The sequence below is a fragment of the Tamandua tetradactyla genome (genome assembly GCF_023851605.1).
Source record: "Tamandua tetradactyla isolate mTamTet1 chromosome 22 unlocalized genomic scaffold, mTamTet1.pri SUPER_22_unloc_1, whole genome shotgun sequence".
Lineage (NCBI taxonomy): Eukaryota > Metazoa > Chordata > Mammalia > Pilosa > Myrmecophagidae > Tamandua > Tamandua tetradactyla.
The window spans coordinates 688,003-708,451 of NW_027518251.1; the positions used below are offsets into that span (position 1 = coordinate 688,003).

The 20,449-nt window shown below is 32.5% G+C and overlaps 1 protein-coding gene across 1 annotated transcript; it reads right to left on the reverse strand.

Annotated features, from left to right (window-relative positions):
- Positions 1–1,925: 1,925 nt before the first annotated feature.
- Positions 1,926–2,873, reverse strand: LOC143672908 (olfactory receptor 8H1-like). Its single transcript, XM_077147354.1, has one exon. It carries the CDS (start codon positions 2,871–2,873, stop codon positions 1,926–1,928), a length of 948 nt encoding a protein of 315 aa, XP_077003469.1.
- Between the last annotated feature and the right edge of the window lie 17,576 nt (positions 2,874–20,449).

A 20,449-nucleotide genomic window follows, 5' to 3' on the forward strand; every position in this document is an offset into this window, starting at 1 on the left:
GAAATCAATTAGATTCATTCTAAATCTCTCCTGAAAATATGATCGTCATATGATTGTATGTACTAAGTGTACAATGAATGCTCTGAAAGAACAAATAAAAGTGTATCATAAGGAATTATTTAAAACTGGCTACTATGTATAGATGTTCCAAGATTTCAAATCTAACCTAAATTTTGGAGTTCATATACTGTCATATCCTTTTTTATTTGTTGTTGCATTGGTAAGAAACAGGAATCAAACCTAGGTCTCTGGCGTGGCATGTGAGAATTCTGCCACTGAGTTACCATTGCAGCACCTGATGTTATATACTTTTGTAGTTGCCATTTTTGCATTTATCATATAACTATGAGATACAAACTTGCATTTATTATCATTCCAAAATTTAAAATTTCTGAACAAATCACAGAGAAATGTTCTCATAACACATCAATTCACATCTACTTCCACCTATTTATTCTGCTTTGTTTATTTTTACAGCTTTTTTTTTTATACACGGGCAGGCACCAGGAATTGAACCCGGGTCCTCTGGCATGGCAGGCAAGCATTCTTGCCTGATGAGCCACCGTGGCCCTGCTTTGTTTATTTTTATCCTAAGATTTATTTATTTGCAGGAGAATAATAGTATAAATTTACTTTTCTTTCAATAAATCTTCTATATTAAAATCTTTTGAACAAATTGGCCAATAGCTCAACTCAAGAATTTATTCTTTTTTAAAGAATAAAACAAAATTGTAGCAATCAGAGAAAAGGGAATGATTAATTTTAATCATGTCTAAATTAAGCAAAACTGTTATTTACTGAAATTTGTTGATATCACAGGATAAGGCTTTGAAATTGTTAACAAGCAGAAACAAAAGAGATATTATAGTATGATATATTTAACCTGATGAATTGATAAACTTCAGATCTTAAATCATTGGAATATTAAAGTCTTGATTTTGCTTATGTACAAAAAACATTCATGTCTCAAAATTAAATTACAGCAGAATTAACAAAGTTTTTAGGGATGAGTGGAAACTGAAAGCTGTAAGAAAAGAAATATAAAATTATAGAAATTATTTATATATATGTAGTATGTATATACAAAGCATAATATTAGTCTAGATGACTATGTAGAACCTATTCCAATGCTCAAGATATTCTGTTCACTTATATTTAAAAATATTTTCCAAATTTTCTTCAATGGTCACAAATCATTTTTCTGTAACTGAATTCTATCACAGTATTTTACTTCACTATAAGAACACATGTTAAAGTATTGATTTTAGCCACTTGTTTGTATATACATATGATTAAACAAAAGTACATGTAAAGCACCAGTGAATATTTTCATAATGAAAGCATTCAGTGATCAAAATTTTGCAAGAATGTTAGTGTTTTGATGATGTGGCTAAAATTTATTGCTACTGCATTAAATTTGTATTTAGAGTTCTTTCTTGTACATAGGAGGAAATGAGATTTAAGCTTTCCATTTCTGAGGAATATATAGTTAAAAAGCTGGCAGATCTAGAAGCTAAACCCTGCATTTTTCTATTCTGAAGCAGTGCTCTTTACTACTCTCTAAAGAATAAAAGGGATTTCTGAAAGTTTTCATCATAATGAAATTATCTGAACTTGGAACATTCATGGGGAATTTTATGATACAATTTGAAAGATAAAAACCACAGGTTTTTGCACATTGGTTGCCCACAAAAAAACATGTGTATCTAAATCACAATTTTAACACATATTTCATAGCTTCTTATTACTATGTAGGTTTCTAAAATCATATTTTTGGATATCTTCCAGATCATGTATTCTTAAGTGTAAGATGGTTCAAAAGACATGCAAACTGACTAAATGATGTTAGTGTGTTTAGAGAGGGAATGAATAGATAATCAATTAGGAAAATGAGAAAAGGTAAACTTAAATATTCAGCATCACTGTCATTTCAATTGCCTGGAGCCTTCTCTTTTCTGCATGACTCTCATGAAAGCATTTTTCACTTCTCTGTTCCTAAGACTATAAATGAGTGGGTTCAGCATGGGAATCACCATAGTGTAAAACACAGAGGCCACTTGATCCCTTCCCAAGGAGTAGGACTTCTTTGGCTTTAAATAAGTAAAAATCATGGTGCAGAAAAAGATGATGACTCCCAGGAGGTGGGAAGCACAGGTAGAGAAGGCTTTCTGCTTTCCTGAGGCAGAATTAATTTTCAGTATAGTAGACAGAATGGACCCATAGGATACAGAGATTGTGATAAGAGACACCATTACTGTTATGCTGGAGAGGATAAATATCATTATTTCAGTGTCATAAGTGTCAGTGCAAGAAAGGGCTAAAATTGGGGCTATGTCACAGAAAAAGTGGTAGACTACATTGGAGCTGCAGAAATGCAGATGACTTGTGCAAAGAACATTGACCAAAGAGTCTGTAAAGCCAATCATGTAGGACCCAGTGATGAGGGTACAGCAGAGTTTCATAGACATAACAACAGGGTACTGAAGAGGATTGCAGATAGCTACATAGCGGTCATAGGCCATTGAAGAGAGAAGGAAAAATTCTGTGGCACCAAGGAAAACAAAAAAATACATCTGTATGAAGCAGCCCATGAAGGATATATGTTTGGAGGAATTTAGTAAGTTCTCTAAGGTTTTAGGCATGATGACAGTTGAGCAACAGAGGTCAAGGAATGAGAGCTGACCAAGGAAAAAATACATGGGGGTGTGAAGCTGGAGATCCAGGTGAATTATCAGTATCACCCCTGCATTCCCCAGCAGAGTAATCACGTATATCAGGAAAAACACCATAAAGAGGACCTGCCTGATTTCTTCAGATTCTGTCAATCCCATAAGGATAAAGTGATGTATATTTGTGTTATTCTTATTTCCCATGGTGTTCAGCTCTTGCAAACTGTTGAGAAATCACATGTGATACTCAGAATGAATACTGCAATAGTTTTTTTATTTTATCAACTATGTTGCATTGAAAGAAACTAGTGTAGTGTGTCTAGAATGTTATAATAAACTGTAGTTTGTAAAATATGAATGGAAAAATCTTAGTTTGATGGCTAAATGAATATTATGTATAAATCATACTCTGAATATTATATAATAGAAGCTTCTATATGTTGCATAATTAGGATGCTCTTGGTATGACATTTCAGTTAAGAAAAAGGACATGGAAAGTTAAGTTATCCAGAGTCACAGCACTAACTGTTGGTCCTATGATTTCTTCAAGATTTGTTGAGTTAAGAGACTAAACTCGTAACACTGTATTCCTACTTACAATAAAAAAATAAATCTTAGATATATAAAAAGTAATGATAGAGAATATTTTTGAATCATTTCCTCTCCTTTCATATCCAATATTATTTCATATAAATGGCACATCAGAAATTGAAACCTTAAGCTTTAATGTGGTGTATTAATGCTGTAGACCACACATTATTATTAAATTTTAAAATATGCTTTTATGTGATTATTTAAAATAACATTTCTTCCAAAAATGTATTTGTAATATATATATATGCTCTTTTGACTCTGAATCCATCAATTCTATAACTCCAGGCATTTCTTAGGTTTTGGCTCATGATAAATATATACTCCACATTCTAATAATATACCCATTTTTTTCAGATAAACTAATGCACTCTAACTTTGAGAACAACATTTATCATTAACCAAAAGTTAAGTTTTTCACAAAAACTAAAATAGGTAAACCATATAAGGAACCTGAAATTTCTGAGATATATTATTTGTTTTCTTTGAGATAATTTGTGGTTTTGTGCATGCATTTTTATTTTATTCAGGTCCTGGTCAGATAGAAAGTTCACTTGGAAATTATGTCTCACATGTTTGCCTGGGAACTAGTCTGAATACAAACAGAGCAGAGTATTGTTTGACTTTCCTCCTGGCTATGTCCTGTCACCTCTTATTTTGAAGATTATTGATAATGGAACATTCACTCACCCATTGTACCAATTTCTAAGGAATTTTGGTCAGCATACTTCCAATAATAATTTATCCATGCCAAGTGACTTCACTTTTGAATAAACTTCTGTTTTCATTTACTTACACTGCCAAAATGGGATATAGAAGAATGAGTTAGCATGGGAAACTTGTAGATTTAAAATTATGAGGATATGAAAATGTCAAAATCAAGACATCAGTGGAATGATACCTGGACTCTGAAGACAGGCTGCCAGCATCCTCAGCTCCTTTGTCACATGAAAAGGCAAATGGCATAATTGTTAGTCCCCCACTTTTCTCCTGAATTTCATCATTTCCAGCTTCTGGCTTCAGTGGTTTCCTCCCTGAGTTTCTGCATATTTCTCTCATTTAGCATCTGTCTCTCTAGTTTCTGTGTATGCTTCTCTCTAGGCTTCTCTGGCTTTTATATCATGAAAAGAGCTCCAGTAAGAAGATAAAAACTCACCTAAGGCAGGTCTCAACTTAAATAACGTAATCAAGAGGACCTACCAGCAATATGTCTAGACAGAAAGGAATGGATTAGTTCTAACAAGATGATCTTTTCTGGGGTAAATAAGAGTGTCAGACCATTACACTCCACTCTGCAGTCTAGTCCACTAGACTCCAAAAAATCATGTTTTTCCATATGCAAAATACATTCATTTCATCACAATATCCAAAAAGCCTTAAATCATTTCATAATGTTACTAAGTACAAGTTCTCATAAAAATAAAAAATAAGGTACAAGTTTGGTCTGTCCTGCAGCACAATTGCTCAGAGGTCATAAATCTGTGAAACTTTGAGCAAGTTATGTACTTCTAATACACAAAGGAAGAACAATCACATAATAATACTTCAATTGGCATAGGAAAAATTTGGAGAGAAAGCAGGGGACACAAGCCCCAAACAGTTTGAAAACCTGTTGCATAGTTAATAAAATTTCAAGGTCAAAGTGTCATCTATAGAATAATGACTTGAACTCATGGTTAGATAGAGTGTCAGCCCCACCTTTTCCAAGGACTGGTGTAGTGACCATTCTCTCTGAGCACTGGAGGGAGTTTCCAAACAACGGGAGTGATAACCAGGCTTTAGGTCCCACTCTCCTCAATCATCATTGTGTGGTCAGATTCTCCACAAACTCTTGAGTACAGGCTCAAGCCCTCAGAAGAGTGGGATGGCAACCAGGCTTTCCCCAGTCTTTGGCAAATGGGCTTCACCCACTGTGAAGTCTGGGGTGGCAGCACTCATCCTGAATAGTGGGGCAGCCAATTTCTGCTCAATGTTCCAAACATCTGAGAACACTGGGGTGATAACACTTATCCTGAATAATGGAGCAGAAGGTCCACCTTCTGCAAGATCTGGGGCACACTAACCCTTTCCACATACATGGATATGTACATTCTTTCAGCCCAAGTAGATGTCTTGGTTCCAAACCTCATTTATGGTTCTGCCCTTGTAGTCATTTTTTCCTTCAATCTCTCACTTTTATGTCCCTTTAGTGCATGATGACAATGGCTCCATTCTTATATATTTCACAAAATATTTATTGGTTTCACACATAGTATGCAGGATTCCCAACCTTCAGACTATATGCCTTGCCATAAATTTTTTTCTGGATAGTTGCATTTCCAATCCTGACTTGTACTAAAATGGCTGACTGTTTCCATGTTCAGTTTAATTCTCACATGAGACACTGTTTTCTGGGGACTCATTTTTCTAAATTGCATAATATTATAAACCATTAATTTTTGATTTCTTTGTACCCAAATGTTCAGTTTTAATCCTACCTCTTTCTCTCACATTTTATTATAAGTTGCAATGAGTAGCTACACTTTCCACATTTAGTTTGGAAATCTCCTCAGCTAAATGTCAATGCTATTCACTTTCAAATTCTGACATCCATCTGGCATCAGTACTCAGTTTGGCCAAATTCTCTGCTACTTTAAAACAAGGATCACATTTATTCCAGTTGGCAATGGCATACTCATAATTTTGAACTAAAGCCTCATTAGAATTGGCTTTAGTGTCTGTGTCCATATTTCTACCAAAAAGCTCTAAGCCTTTCTACCAAAACAGTCTGAGCCTGGTCTATCAAGTATCTGTCAATTCTTCCAAAATCTTCCCCTTACTTATTTATAAAGCTATGCCAGGATTTTTGGTATTTGCATTCACAGCAACCCAATTCTCATACCAAAACCTGTTTTAATTTATGAAAGTGGGTGAAATTCACTAACCCCTAAATGGGTTGGCTTTTTAAATGGAGATTTGTTACCTTACAAGTTCACAATTCTGAGGCTGTAAAAATGTCCAAGTCAAGAAAACAATAGATTGATAACTGGATTCTGAATGTAGTTTGTGTAGGCATCCTCCACTCCTGTCACATGGGCAAGGAGAGCTACTGTTCCCTTCTGGGTTTTGGTGATTCTAGGATTGGCTTCAGTGGTTTATTCTCTGGGCTTCTATGTGTGTCTTTTTAAGCCTCTCTCTTTATTAGCTTTTGTGTGTCCTTTTCAGTGAGCTTCTATCACTTTTTTCTCTTAGAAGGGCTCCAGTGAGAATATTGATACCCATCTGGGGCAGGCCTTAGCTGAAATAACCTAATCACAATACAATAGGTCTATGTTCACAGGAATGGATGAACCATTTTAGCTCTTTTCATATTAAATCACACTAATGCTGAAGGTGAACAGCTAATTGAAATTTATCACATGCAAACCCATGAGATAGTATATGACTGAACAGAATATTGAATTAGAACAACAGAGGTTCTAGCTTTTTCAGCAATTGTGCAAACTGAATTGTCATATTCTCTTCCCACTAGAAAGAATATGTCAATATATATCTAAGAATATTGGAATAAATATTGAAGTACAAAACATGTAGGGAATCACTAAAACAATTTTAAATATAGAATGTCTAAATGAGGTAGACCATACACAACCTTAGCCTCATGTATATTAATATTTTATGAGCTACTCTTTAAAAATGTACCACTACATAAGTGTTTTAAATATTTGCTGAACAGAATAAATCAACATATTTATTGGGGATATACATTATGATTGAATTAAAATTTGCATGAAAGTTCATGTTTCACTCAAATTTATTCCTTTAATAGTTAGCATTCTTCAATATTTAGCATAATATGAATGTATAAGATGTTCCAGTGTGTTGTTTTCAAAAGAATCTCTGAGCAATTAGAGAAGATGACAAAGGCATATTTCAAACCTCTGAAAAATGTCATTTCAATTTGGCAAGAGGCAAATAAAAAGCACAGCTTTAAAGGCAAAAGGAGTAACTTGGGTACCATTGCTGGTTTTTCTTCCACCCACACCCTAATGATTTGGAGCATGCCTACACCTCCATGGTGGCTTCTTAGCTGTATTTCAGTAATATTAGAGTAACCCCTATTTGCATAATGGGATGCCTGATGGAGCACCATCAAGGCAGGTGAAGCCTGAACCACCAAACTAGGGTATCCCTGTTGGGCTTGCTCTCCTAGAACTTGCCCTGCATTCAGAAGCAATTCTTGGGTAATGCAGTCAGTGTGAGAAACAGATAATTCAAATGGCCTGGGATAAAGGACTACCTGCTTTAAGGTAGGCAATAGAGCATAGGAGAGTGGGAAAAAGTCTATTTCATAGTGGGTAAAAGGGGAATTAATATTCCCTTAAAACGAGGAATTCGTAAGATCATGGGAAAATGCAAGCCAAAGCCAAAATGCTGGCTGAAAAATGATGGAAAGGAAACTGCACTTGTCATTCATTTCAGGCCAATATTCTTGATAGGAGGTCTAAAATTTTGAGGCACATATAGGCCACTATAGAGCCAAATCACAAAGTATGTGGAAACAATTGTATGCATTAATTTGGTACTTTTTGTGAGTATTCAAAGAAATCTCTATCAAATCACAAGTTGGGTATAAATGTAGGGAACAGAAAACTTTGGAACTAAATCCCAAAATTAACACTTTAAATCTTAAATTGCAGCATACAGAAAAAGACCAAAGACAAAGAAACAGGAAATGAGCACCCATGAAAAAGAATATGATAAAATTGAAAACGCCATCAAGGAAGAAGGCAAGACTTTGGCCATAACTAAAAAAGACACAAAAAATTCTCAAAATACTTAAGGAGTTAAAGGAAAACACAAACAAAAAGGTAAAGTATAGTTAAATAATGAATGAAAAATATGATATCCTATCAAATGGAAACACTATTAATTGAAGACAAAAATAAATGAATTTATAATTTCCTACAGAGTTTCAGTAGGTGTTAAGAGCTGACCAAATGAAGAATAAGTGAAGTTGAAGAAAAAACAATCAAAATGATACAGTATGAGTAAGAGAATGGAAAAAAATAATTTAAAGAAATGAACTGAGCTGAAGATCTATTGGGCACCATCAGGCATACTAATATGTGCTTTATTGAAATCCTAAAAGGATAAAGAAAGAAAGGTGCAGAAGAAATAGTCAAAGAAGTAATAGCAGAAAACATATTATATTAAAAAATGAAGAAATTCACACAATAAAAAATCCCATTTACCCCAAAAAGGATAAATACTAAGAGAAAAACAGAAACATGTTTCAAAGTCAAAATGTTGAATGCCACATACAACGGCAGTTTTCTGAAAGATTCGAGAGAAAATTAATGTGTTCTGCATGAGGGAATTCCAACAGATTAATTGCCAATTTTTGTTCAGAAACTATGGATGCAAGGAAACACTGGGATAAAAAAATAAAGGGCTGAAAGAAATTTCCAACCAATAATTTTACATCCTGAGGGAATATCTTCTTAAAAAGGACATTGATATTGACATTTCCCATAAAAGCTGAGAAGGTTTGTCACCACTATACCTCCCCTACAAGCAATGCAAAATGGTCACCTTCAGATTGAAGGGAAAGTCCACTAGTCAGAGGACCCTAATGGTGTAAAGACCTCCAGTGAAGGTAAACATATTGATAATTACAAACATTGGTAATTTTGCATTCTATTTTTTATTATGTGACTCCATTTTTTATATCCTACCAGTTCTAAAATGCAAATTAATAAAAACTAATATTTTAATTCTGGTTTGGGACATAGAACATAAGAAGATGCATTTTATAAATGTGAGGAAGGTGAGAAAATGGAGGGTATAGAAACAGTGTACATAAATGCTATTGAAATTAAAGTGATATCACATAAAAAAAGAATGTTAAAGATTTCAGATATCAAGGTTTAGCCTCAAGGTAACTACAAAGTAAATATATATATATATAGATAGGAATGAGAAGGAACTCAAAATGGTAACCATACAAAAAATCAAATACATGTGAATGCCAGCTTTAATGGAAGAATTGAAGGGGGAAATGTAAAAGATTTATAAAACTTTATAGCTAAATAACAGAAAAATGTCCTGCATGTATTAAGCTATCCAGTCAAAAGCCAGGGGTTGGAAGAATAAATAAAAAGCAAGACACAACTCTATGCTATTTACAAGAGAATCATCTGAAATTCAAAAAATGAAAGTGAAAGAATGAATACAATGTACTATTCAAAACAAAGCAAAATAGGTGTGGTAGCTTTACTCCTATTAGACTACATAGACCTTAATTACAAAATTGTTAAGAGGGACAAAGAAAATCACTATATACTGTCAATACAGTCAATTCCACAAGTAGACATAGCTCAAAAATTAATATGCCTTTAAAGGTAGACTCCCAAATTGTATGAAATAAAGTGACAGATTTGAGGGAGAAATAGACAGTTCTAGCTTAACAGTATGTGCCATGAATACAACACTTTCAATAACGGATAGAAAATCTAGAAACAATATCAATAAAGAAATACAAAAATTGAATGACACTAAAAATCAGCAAGAAAACCTATACCAATAAAACACCACATCAGCAGCAACAAAATATACATCTTTTCTGATACCCAGGGACATTCATCAGGGTAGAGTACATATAAGTTCACAAAACAAGTCACAATGAATTTTAAAATACTGGAATAATATCCTTTATTCTCTCCAAAACAATGGATTGAAGCTATAAATCAAAACACAGTGGGAAATCAGCAAAGTTGCTAAATACATGGAAATTAAAAATGTACTCTTAACCAACAGATGTGTTAAAGGTGAAATCACAAAGGAAAACAGGAAATGCCTTGAAGAGAATGAAATTGGAAACATAACCTACCAGTTTTATGAGATGTAGCAAAGGCAGTGGTGGAAGGGAAATTTATATCTCCAAATGCTAACTTTAAAAAAGCCTCAAATTGGAGATCTGAATCACAACTGGAGGATTTAAGATAAAGAAGAGCAAACTAAACCTAAAGTGAAGAGAAGAAAGGGCATAGCAAAAATATGATGGGAACAAATGAAACAGAGAATTAAAGGCAATAGAGAAAATCAAGAAACCCAAAATTGGTTCTTTGAAAATATTAATAACACAAATACACATTTAGTTAGACAAAGAAGAAAACAGAGAAGAAGAAAATAATTAAAATCAGAAGTGAAATTTTTAGCTCTATCATTGGAAAGATGCTCGATATAGTCCTTTAGCTGGAAAATGCTTAGTACGACCTTTAGTGTGTAGACAATATTTATTATAATCCCTCAGCTAAAACAGATTTAATTCATCTAAAGCCCTTGCTGAAAGAGCTGGCTGCTTATCTAATCTCAAAAGTTTACTCTCTGCTACACTAGTTACATTAGCCAGACCTTCTTATATTTGCTTGCAAGGAATGAATAACATTCTAAAACAGAATGCAATGGTGCCAGAAACACTGTATAGACTATTAAATCAGCATTTTGCTGCCTTGAAGGAAAAAAAAATATGAGCATGGATGGTCAGCAAAGGAAGAGGACCTATAAGATAACAGAATATTCTGACCAAATAAGAATGAAGCAGGTGGCCATTACTCATTTATAATGAAACTTGTGACTATTATTCAGTTTCTTTTCTTTCTTATTTTATACTTTCTTTGGATCTTTGCCATTCCTTTGTCTTCTTGGGCTATAAAAGCCTGAATGCCATCTCTCACTACAAACTGGTCTAGGAAAGATTTTTTCAGTTCCTTGCATGTGTACTTGTATTAAAAGTCACGTTCTTGACTAAAGCAAAAAATGATTATTTGGTACAAAACCTATATTTTGACTAGTGCACTTCCTAACATAACTTATGTAGACGGCTTAATTGAGCATCATAAGTACATGGAACCTTGAGTAGGGCATGAGATTTTATTAGCTTGTCCAGAGTGATGCCGAATAAATCCCAGAGTGACTGGAACAGTGAATAAAAAAGTATTTGCAAAGTCCTCTTGGGGCAATGGTGAGAAAGGGGGAAAATTCAACTTCCCCACATTGAATTCTTGATATTCTCAAAAGTAGTGGGGACAACCAAAGCAATAGGCTGAGCTCCCCATCTTGGGATTTGTTCATAGAAAACAACCCCACAGAAGATAGGTCAAGCCTACTTAAAATTAGGCCAAAGAGTCACACCCAAGAGAACCTCTTTTGTTGCTCAGATGTGGCTTTCTCTCCATCCAACACAACTGACAAACTCACTGCCCTCCCCCTGTCTATGTGGGGCATGACACCCTGGGGTGTGGACTTTCCTGGTAACATGGGACAGAAATCCTAGAAGCTGAGACTCAGCATCAAGGCATTGAGAAAACCTACTCAACCAAAAGAGGGAAGAGTAAAAAGAGACAAAATAAAGTTTCAATGGCTGAGAGATCCCAAACAGATTTGAGAGGTTATCCTGGAGGCTATTCTTACACACTAAATAGATATCACCTTGTTAGTCAAGATGTAATGGAGAGGATGGAGGGAACTGACTGAAAATGCAGAGCTGTGTTCCAATAGCCATGTTTCTTGAAGATGATTGTATAATGATACAGCTTTCACAATGTGATGTGTGATTGTTAAAACCTTGCATCTGATGCTCCTTGTATCCACCTTATCAACAGATGAGAAAAACATATAGAATAAAAATAAGTAATAGGGGGAACAAATGTAAAATAAATTTAGATTGAAATGCTAGTGATCAATGAAAGGGAGGGTTAAGGGGTATGGTATGTATGAATTTTTTTCTGTTTTTTTTAATTTCTTTTCCTGAATTGAGACAGGTGTTCTAAGAAATGATAATGATGATGAATATGCAACTATGTGATGATATTGTGAATATTAATTATATATGTAGAATGGAATGATAATAAGTTAATATGTTTGAGTTTGTTTGTTGTTATATTTAAAAAATAAAAATTAAAAAAAACCCCAAACATTCTCACCAAAGAAACTCATTTCTATGCTTAGGGTTAGTTAGGGTGAACCTACTTATTGAAAGCCATGATTTTACTATAACAAAACTGGGGACACTATAGCAGCTCCATATAAATAAAAAGACTATAAGAAGATATGATAAACATCTGTATGTCAACAAGTTATGTAACCTAGATGAAATGGAAAATTCCTAGAACTACTCAACCTACCTACACAGACACAAAAATAAGTATATATTCTACAAACTCCCACTGCCACAAAATGATATTGAACAAAACCGAATTCCTGTAATATATTAATTTTCTCACCATTAGCGCAAGAGAAACTGAATCAGAGGCTACCATTAAGAGACTATGAAATGCATAGTAATCTTCAATGCCTCCTAGAGAAGATAGCTAACAAAATACACTTACAAGCAATATAATTTTACTCATTATATCAAAATATAAGCCACTGGAAAGTTGAAGGTTTCTTACCTTCTATTAATAAATTTTCATACCTATTTAAATTTGGGCCCCAGTTTCAATGTTCTTTCTTTGAAATGACTGTCTTCTTTCATTGGAAAAGTGAACATATTCTCGGAATTTTGAGTTCTCTTACTGACCACTGTGAACATAAATTTTACAATTTATTTTCTCTTTACTGTTTTCTAATAAGAATAGTACTCAAATACCTATGTAGAAATCTATATAACTCAGGTTTTGATAGAAATGCTCTATTTGCCTTGGTACTTAATACCAGATATTTCACAGCATATTTTATCTTAATATTTTGCATTCTATCCCTAAAATACTTTGCAACTTAACTGAAATTTTCTCTTATTTGTGACACAGCAAAGGCAGATATTGTTTTCATTAAGAAAAAGGTTTATATTGATGGTTTATATCACTTTACTGGGCTGTTGGAATGAATAGGTGATACCTTGCCTTGAGGGAAATATGCTTCAATTATTTTCAGGTTCAAAACAACAATATGTGATCTACACAATAATGGAAAGTAAATGGTTCTAGAATAATGCACTTATTATTGACATGTGTTGAATGAATATTTTGGCCTCTCATTTAAAAAATATACCTTAGAAAAGTCATGCATATATGTTTTAACAATATATAAGGAATCTTAAGATATGGGATATAAACTTGCATCACAGGCTCTGACATGGGTTAACACTTAAATTCTCTGAGGTCCAGATTCCTAATCATGGCAATGGAACCATATTTTGTTGCAAAAACTTAATAATAGGATAAACTGTAATAATGTTATGCTACAATATATTTCTTGCTGCAACAAGCATTTATATTTAGAATCATCCAAATTAATTTTAATTTTATTCTTTTAACTTATGAAGTGCTGTTTAAGAATGAATAAAGGATGCATTTGACCTTATTCAAGAAGATAATGAAACTATGAAAAATGATATATGCATGTATGATGTACTGGAATTTTGTAATTTTGTGAATTCACAATACTAATATATTGACTACTCAGATGTGTTAATACACACATGCATGAACACACACTCACACACATATACACATACATTCATACCCCTAGAAACCAAATAGAAATTTAACATTGATAGACAACTAGAGACTAGAAAAGTTTTCTTTTTACAATTCTGTAGGTTTTCCTGATAGGCTATTTATCAAAGTACTTTTGAGGGCCTTTCTGTGAGTATTAAACACAACAAAAATGCCATGTTCTATTAACAGCATCAGGAGAAGCAAAGCAGAGAGAAGTGAAACCAAGTAAAAGGTTTTGTGGATTGAGGAGTCTGACATATATGTGAGAGAGAATAAAGGGTTTTAATGAAAAGGTGATATTGAAACAAAATCTGAAAGAAGGCAGACAACATGACACGGAATTTCTTTCAATGAACCACTCTTAAAAGTACCAGACAATAACATTTACCAGTCATTTGAATAAACAATCTGTTTGAAAGAGCAGAAAAGAAATAAATGCGAAAAGGAAAACTGAATTAAACTGAGACAAAGCAAGCAGAAGAAAAGTGAGAAAGGCAGAAACACTGGAACACAAGTTTCAAGTAAGAGATGACATACCAGACAGTATTTCACAGCAACATGTAAGAGGTAAAGTGCAGGGAAGCACTTATATAGGTAACAGCTGTATAACTATAGGAGTCAAAACGCTCAAGGTAGAAAGTGGTCATGAATCAAGCATATCTATGAGAATTCAAGCAGCTCACAATAAGATAACATTTAAATGTTTTCATAAAAACACAAGTGATTACTGAGTTCAAACTGGAAAAACTACTTTGACAAATCCCTAAAACTACATCTGTACCTCTTTCTGATAGCCAAAATGCCCAACACATTTAAACTTGGAAGAATAAAGGAATTATAATTAACCTCTATACAATGGTATTGAAAGGGCAACTAATAAAAAGAATAAATGCTTTTTCAAAAGTTACTAATGTCTCAACATAAAGTAAGGCCTTATGTCAGGCGAATTAGATATCAGTTTAAGATATTGAAATAAAATAAAAGACAAAAGGAAGATTAAAACATCATGAAAATTATATTTATCTGATATTAGATAGTTCTATCTGGAGGGTTTGAAGATATGATTCCAAGAAATCAGAAATTAACTAAAAATAGCAACAGAAATGGAAAGATTTTGTAAAATATAAAAATGATTGTCACCATACAAAGCATGGTTAAGAAATAAAAAAATGGAAAGGATATGTGTGAAGAAAACTCAATTTGAAATAAGAAAGAATAATTGAGAAAAATTGATAGACTTAAAAAGTGCTAAAGTATAAAATTCAAAATGTGAAAAATGTATACAATCATCAAATGAATATATGGCAAATATTTAATAAAAATTTCTCTAATATAAGAATGAAGATAATGATAAGATGATAAAAGAGCCATTAATTAACAAGGGTTCAAAGAATATCAGAACTACACAAAAAGTTTTTCTTTCCTGTGTAATATTTATTGTCGATAATATGCATATAGGGAAGTCCAGATGTCATTTGTGTAAAGCTTCTTGAATTTTCATAACCTGAAAATAATCCTGCAAAAAAGGTCAATAGGAAGCAAAGCATTGCCAACACTATGAGGACTCTATTTTGCTGCCTTGTAACCACTATCTTCCCATAACGCTAACTCTTCTGCAGCAAAGATAAATTTATGTAGTAGGTTGTTTTAAAGTTGGGATTATTTTAATATAAACATATAAAATCCACAATTTTGTATTCCAGTTATATGAATTTGGCAATGTTACACAATATAATTGTGCAACAACAATCAAGTTATATAACATTTCTATCACTCCAAATTCTGCCCTTGAACACTCTGTAGTCAATCATCTCTCTTTTCCCCAGGTTCTGAATTGTGTTCCACATTATTTAAATTTTACTCTGTCCAGAATGTGAGATAAATATAAAAGCATTGTATGTAACCATTTGAGTTTGGGATCTTCTATTCACCACACTGTATTTGAGATCCATTGTGTACTTTAATATACCAGTAGCTTGTTCCTATGTTTTTCTCAATTGTGTTACTTTGTAAAAATAAACCACAGTGGGCTTGTCCATTCACTAGTGGCCTAATGAAAACAATGTAGACTGTTTACAATTATGGAATGTTCACACTGGCATACAGTTCTTTATATAAGCATATGTTTTCATTTATCTTGGGCAAAGAGTGAAATTGCTGAGTTGTAGGTTAAATAGTTTCACTTCATAAGAAATTATCAGTTTTTTCTGAAATTGGCTGCATCCCTATCAGCAATTGTTGAGACTTTCAATTGCACTGCATTCTTGTCAGTGGTTTGTATTATCTTTTACTATTACAAATTTTTGTTTTAGTCATTTTAATATGCTTATGAGATCACATTGTCATTTTAAATTGCGTTTCTTGTGATGAATGATATTGATCATGTTTTGAGTGTTTGGTTGCCCTCTTTCTTGGCTGCTTGGTGAAGTGTTCAAGTTTTCACTTATTTTCAATTGAATTTTTAAATTTTAAGCCTATGCTTTTTAACTTATTAATTGGTTAATTTTTAAAAGTTTTTAATTGTTTATTTTTAAGTTTATAGAGTTTTCTATATATTATGGATACACGTTTTGTGGCAAATAGCATTATAGCACATATTTTCTCCCCTTCTGTGACTTGTTGTACATTTCCTCAAGTTCTTCTTGAAGAGCATATTTAATATGATGAAATACAATGTATCCAATTTTCTCCAACATATCAAGTATTTTGCATTATATCTAAAAAATGGGACTAAGTCTTGGTCACACAGATATCCTGTTTACTTTACAACTTTATAGTTTTAGGCTTCATATTAATATCTAAGCTCTGGTTTTAAATAGTTTAAACATGCTGCAGACAATGTGTTAATGTCTTCTCATTTGGGAAGAGACTTAAATTATTTCACCAATACTTTTATTTCTATTTTAAGACCTACTTTCCCCATGGATAATCTTTGACAGCTTCAAAAATCTATTGAACTTATGCATGTGAATTTTTTTCTGAACCCTTTATATGATCCCCTAGATCTAGGTTGCATCTTTTCACCATTATCACATTCTGTTGAGTTTTTGGTTCAAGGACAAATCTTGAAATCAGATTATGTGAATCCTCCAACTTTATTCTTTTTCAAATTTTTGTTGACTACCTTAGCTCTTTGGTTTTTCATCTTAACTGTAGAATAAATCAGCTTCTCAATTTATGCAAAAAACTTTACTCAAACTTCAATTGGATTTGCATTGAATTAGTGGATAAATTTTGGATTGCATGTAATTAATAGATTTTTCCCAATTGGGCAGCTTAGTGGCATGATATTTATTTTTTTCTTTATTTAAATTGAGATTCCATGGGCAGCCATTACATAATTAAGCTAGAATATATATTTGTAAATATTTCCAAGAGTTTTTTGATTAACATGCCAAATAATAGGCCCCATATTAGGGTACAGGATCAGAAATATAATAGTCTAATGTTGTATCATGTAAAATATTTCATTATCTGCCTACTGCCTCAACTTTCCTGTTAATATTTCCTATCCATTTGTTTACAATATTCATATCCTATCTCCTCTATCAAATTCTCAACAAGCTTAAACTCTGTCTTAATCTACTTAGAAGTGTATCATTGGACAATTTAAATGAGAAAACATTAATTTTATTAAACAATTATGAACTCTTTTTTAGGTTATGCTTTCATATCATTTCATTACATAAAAGCTTATGGGAATTTTTGATAGAGTTAAAAAGGTCACTTTCCCAGGGGAAGAAACTGGATTCCATGGTTTAATTTACTAACTTAATGGTACATATGTAATAAACATGAGAGTTAAGGTTATGTACTGCATGACTAGATTTCTTCTGCATTATAATACCATATGATTTCATTGTGGTTTTTTTTAGTGACGGTCAAAGTGCATTCACATAATCATTTTTAATCAAGTTGTTCATTGTTTCAGAAATATTCCCTTGCTTATTACAGGAAAAAAATTATCTTGTTGGTCTTCTGTCCTAGAAGAGAGTGTGTTTTCTCTTTTTGGCATCCCTTGGAAATTCCAGAACAGCTTGATAAGCTGTTATAAAAATCCAACTGCATTATACTCATACCTTAATTGAATGTGCAGTTCAGTTCCATAGGTAAAAGGAAAGAGTTTCCATTACTTAGCACAATATTTTAGAAATGATGAGCCTCAAACTCCAATTAGAGTATACAGTTTAATATTTAACTTAGAGATGGGATGCTCTTAGATTATACAATTAGAGCCTCAAACTCCAATTAGAGTATACAGTTTAATATTTAACTTAGAGATGGGATGCTCTTAGATTTCTATTAAAAATTGAACAGTATGCTTTTGACAGAATATAGCATGGAAAATAAGAAGAGTTCTCTATGCATGTAATTCAGTACATGTAAATTAGAAATTTGCTTTTATATTCATGATGAATTATAACAGACAGAATAGGCACACTAAAAATAATGAACCATGCTTTAAAGTTAGGCAAATTCTTAAATGGAGAGATTGCTAGGTTTCAACTGTCCTTTGGGTGTATGCAAATTTGAGACTGTATATTTTTCTGATAGAAAAGCATGTATATATATATATATATTTTAACCTTTTTTTTCACAGTTAGCTAATAGATATGGTTGCCACTTTAGTTTTTATTCATTTGTTTGTTTTAATTTCCTGATCTATGTTAGCTTGATTATTTTAAACAATACTTTCAGTAGGTGAGGATGCTATTTTGTCTTGAAGATAAAATTCCAGAATGTTGGCAAGTTACAATAGGAGTACAATATGGTCAAGTAGAAATAGTTAGGGTGTGCAGTAGAAGATGCCTTTGCTTGAATGCAGTCTCTGCTAGAAACTAACTATGTGGCTTCGGTCAAGTTATACATCCAATTGGTATAAGCTTTCTCATCCATAAGTGCACACTAAATTATTTAGTATTCATGTTGCTATGTAGATGACAGGAAGTGACATGAAAGAAAACTCCTACTCCTGTTAGTTAATATTATGTGGTCACTGCTACCATAGCTTTCCTACTTCATAAGCTGAGTACTTGTCTGCTACTTAGTTTTCTGACTTAAATGATTTGATCAAATGATTTTGTCTTCCAGATTGATCATATTTTTTTCTTGCTTCAGGATCTATATAGTTTTTCTCTCTAGCCTCAATCTATTCTTAAAGTTAAATAAGCTACACATAATCATAGCCATTTTAATAGAACTGAAATTCTAGAACTATGCCTTTAAAGAGTAGATAAGGTAGACTATCTAAACCATATGTTTTCCATCATATTAAAAGAGATTTAAATAATGTAGAGAATTTCAGTACTGGAACCTGATTTCTATTAAGGATATCTTCATTTGCAAACCAACATTTTCATCTACAAAGAAATTAGAGACATCAAGAGATAACAGAAAACTATATTGCCCAGGATATCAAGGCAGTTTAAGCATAATATACTATAATTTTGGTGAGATGTCCAAAAGCAAAATATGGTAGCAGACATGAAATTTTTGTCCCCTGGTACCATAGAATATTAGGATTCATTGGGTTTAATCTCAAGAAAATGATATTTTAGTTTATATCAAAGATCATAGCACAAGCATATATATAGCTTATAGAGGAAATACATAACTTCTGGTATGAGGCCTATATGTTGCTCAATGTTTTCATAAAAATAATCTGAGTTTATATCTTTGTTTTGTTTTATTTAAATTAAATAAGAAGTCATATTTTAATTGTATGCATCCTTCATAGATATAAAATAATGTATAATGAAAAATAGTACATAAAACTTTGAATGCATCTCATAGGTAAGCACTTTGCAATGACACAATGTTCATGGAGTTGGACAAGATGTGCCTGAAAATGTTGCTCAATCTTAGCTGTTCTTTGGAAGGATGAAGTTACTTTTCCAAGTTCATTGAAATTCAAGTAAAACTGATTTAATACAGGAAATTAGAGAATCTTAATCTTCAACAATTGTCACAGACATGCTAGTGAAGTGTAGAACTGAAATGTTGCTGAAATTTCTGTGGTGTATATTCATCAAGATATATTATATTACATAGTAGAATTCTTTACTTAGACTCCTTGACTCTTTATTGATGCTATTTTAATCATTTGCCTGAGTATTTTTATTTCCTTTCGCTATTCTTCATGCTATCTTCTTAATTCTTGTTTTGTTCCTGATGCTGTCCATTGAATATTTTTTAAGCTATTCCTTGGACTCTTATAAAACAGACAAGTGCAAAGTACTGAAAGACAGAGAAAAGGAGAGGGAAGGTGTGATAGAGAGAAAAAAATGAGGAATTTTTGTAGGAGAAATTTACTTTTGTTCACATCAGAATGTATTAATACATAATTGAATTATTAATTAATACCTTCATAGCCATTCAAACTTAATTAGAAATTATTTCAGAATTTTTTTGCATATATGTGTTTAAGAGATGTGTTAATTGTCTGAATTTACCTTCCTGCTTTTTATGTTGAATATCAGATAAATTATGCATGTACGATTTTTTGACTTTGAGAAAGAAACATTAGCAGACAATCCATCATTAATTATGACTAAGCAATATTATCTCTGAAAAGATGGGTTTAATTTTCTAATTATAATTTTATAACATAATTTAAGACAAATATAAATATTAAATTGCATTTATTAATGAACCATGAACAATTATCAAAAGTATATCATCAAAAATTAAACCACTGCAAATATACTC

Excerpts from the sequence above, each read along its gene's own strand:
- LOC143672908 (XM_077147354.1), bottom strand. The coding sequence starts at position 2,873 with ATGGGAAATAAGAATAACACAAATATACATCACTTTATCCTTATGGGA.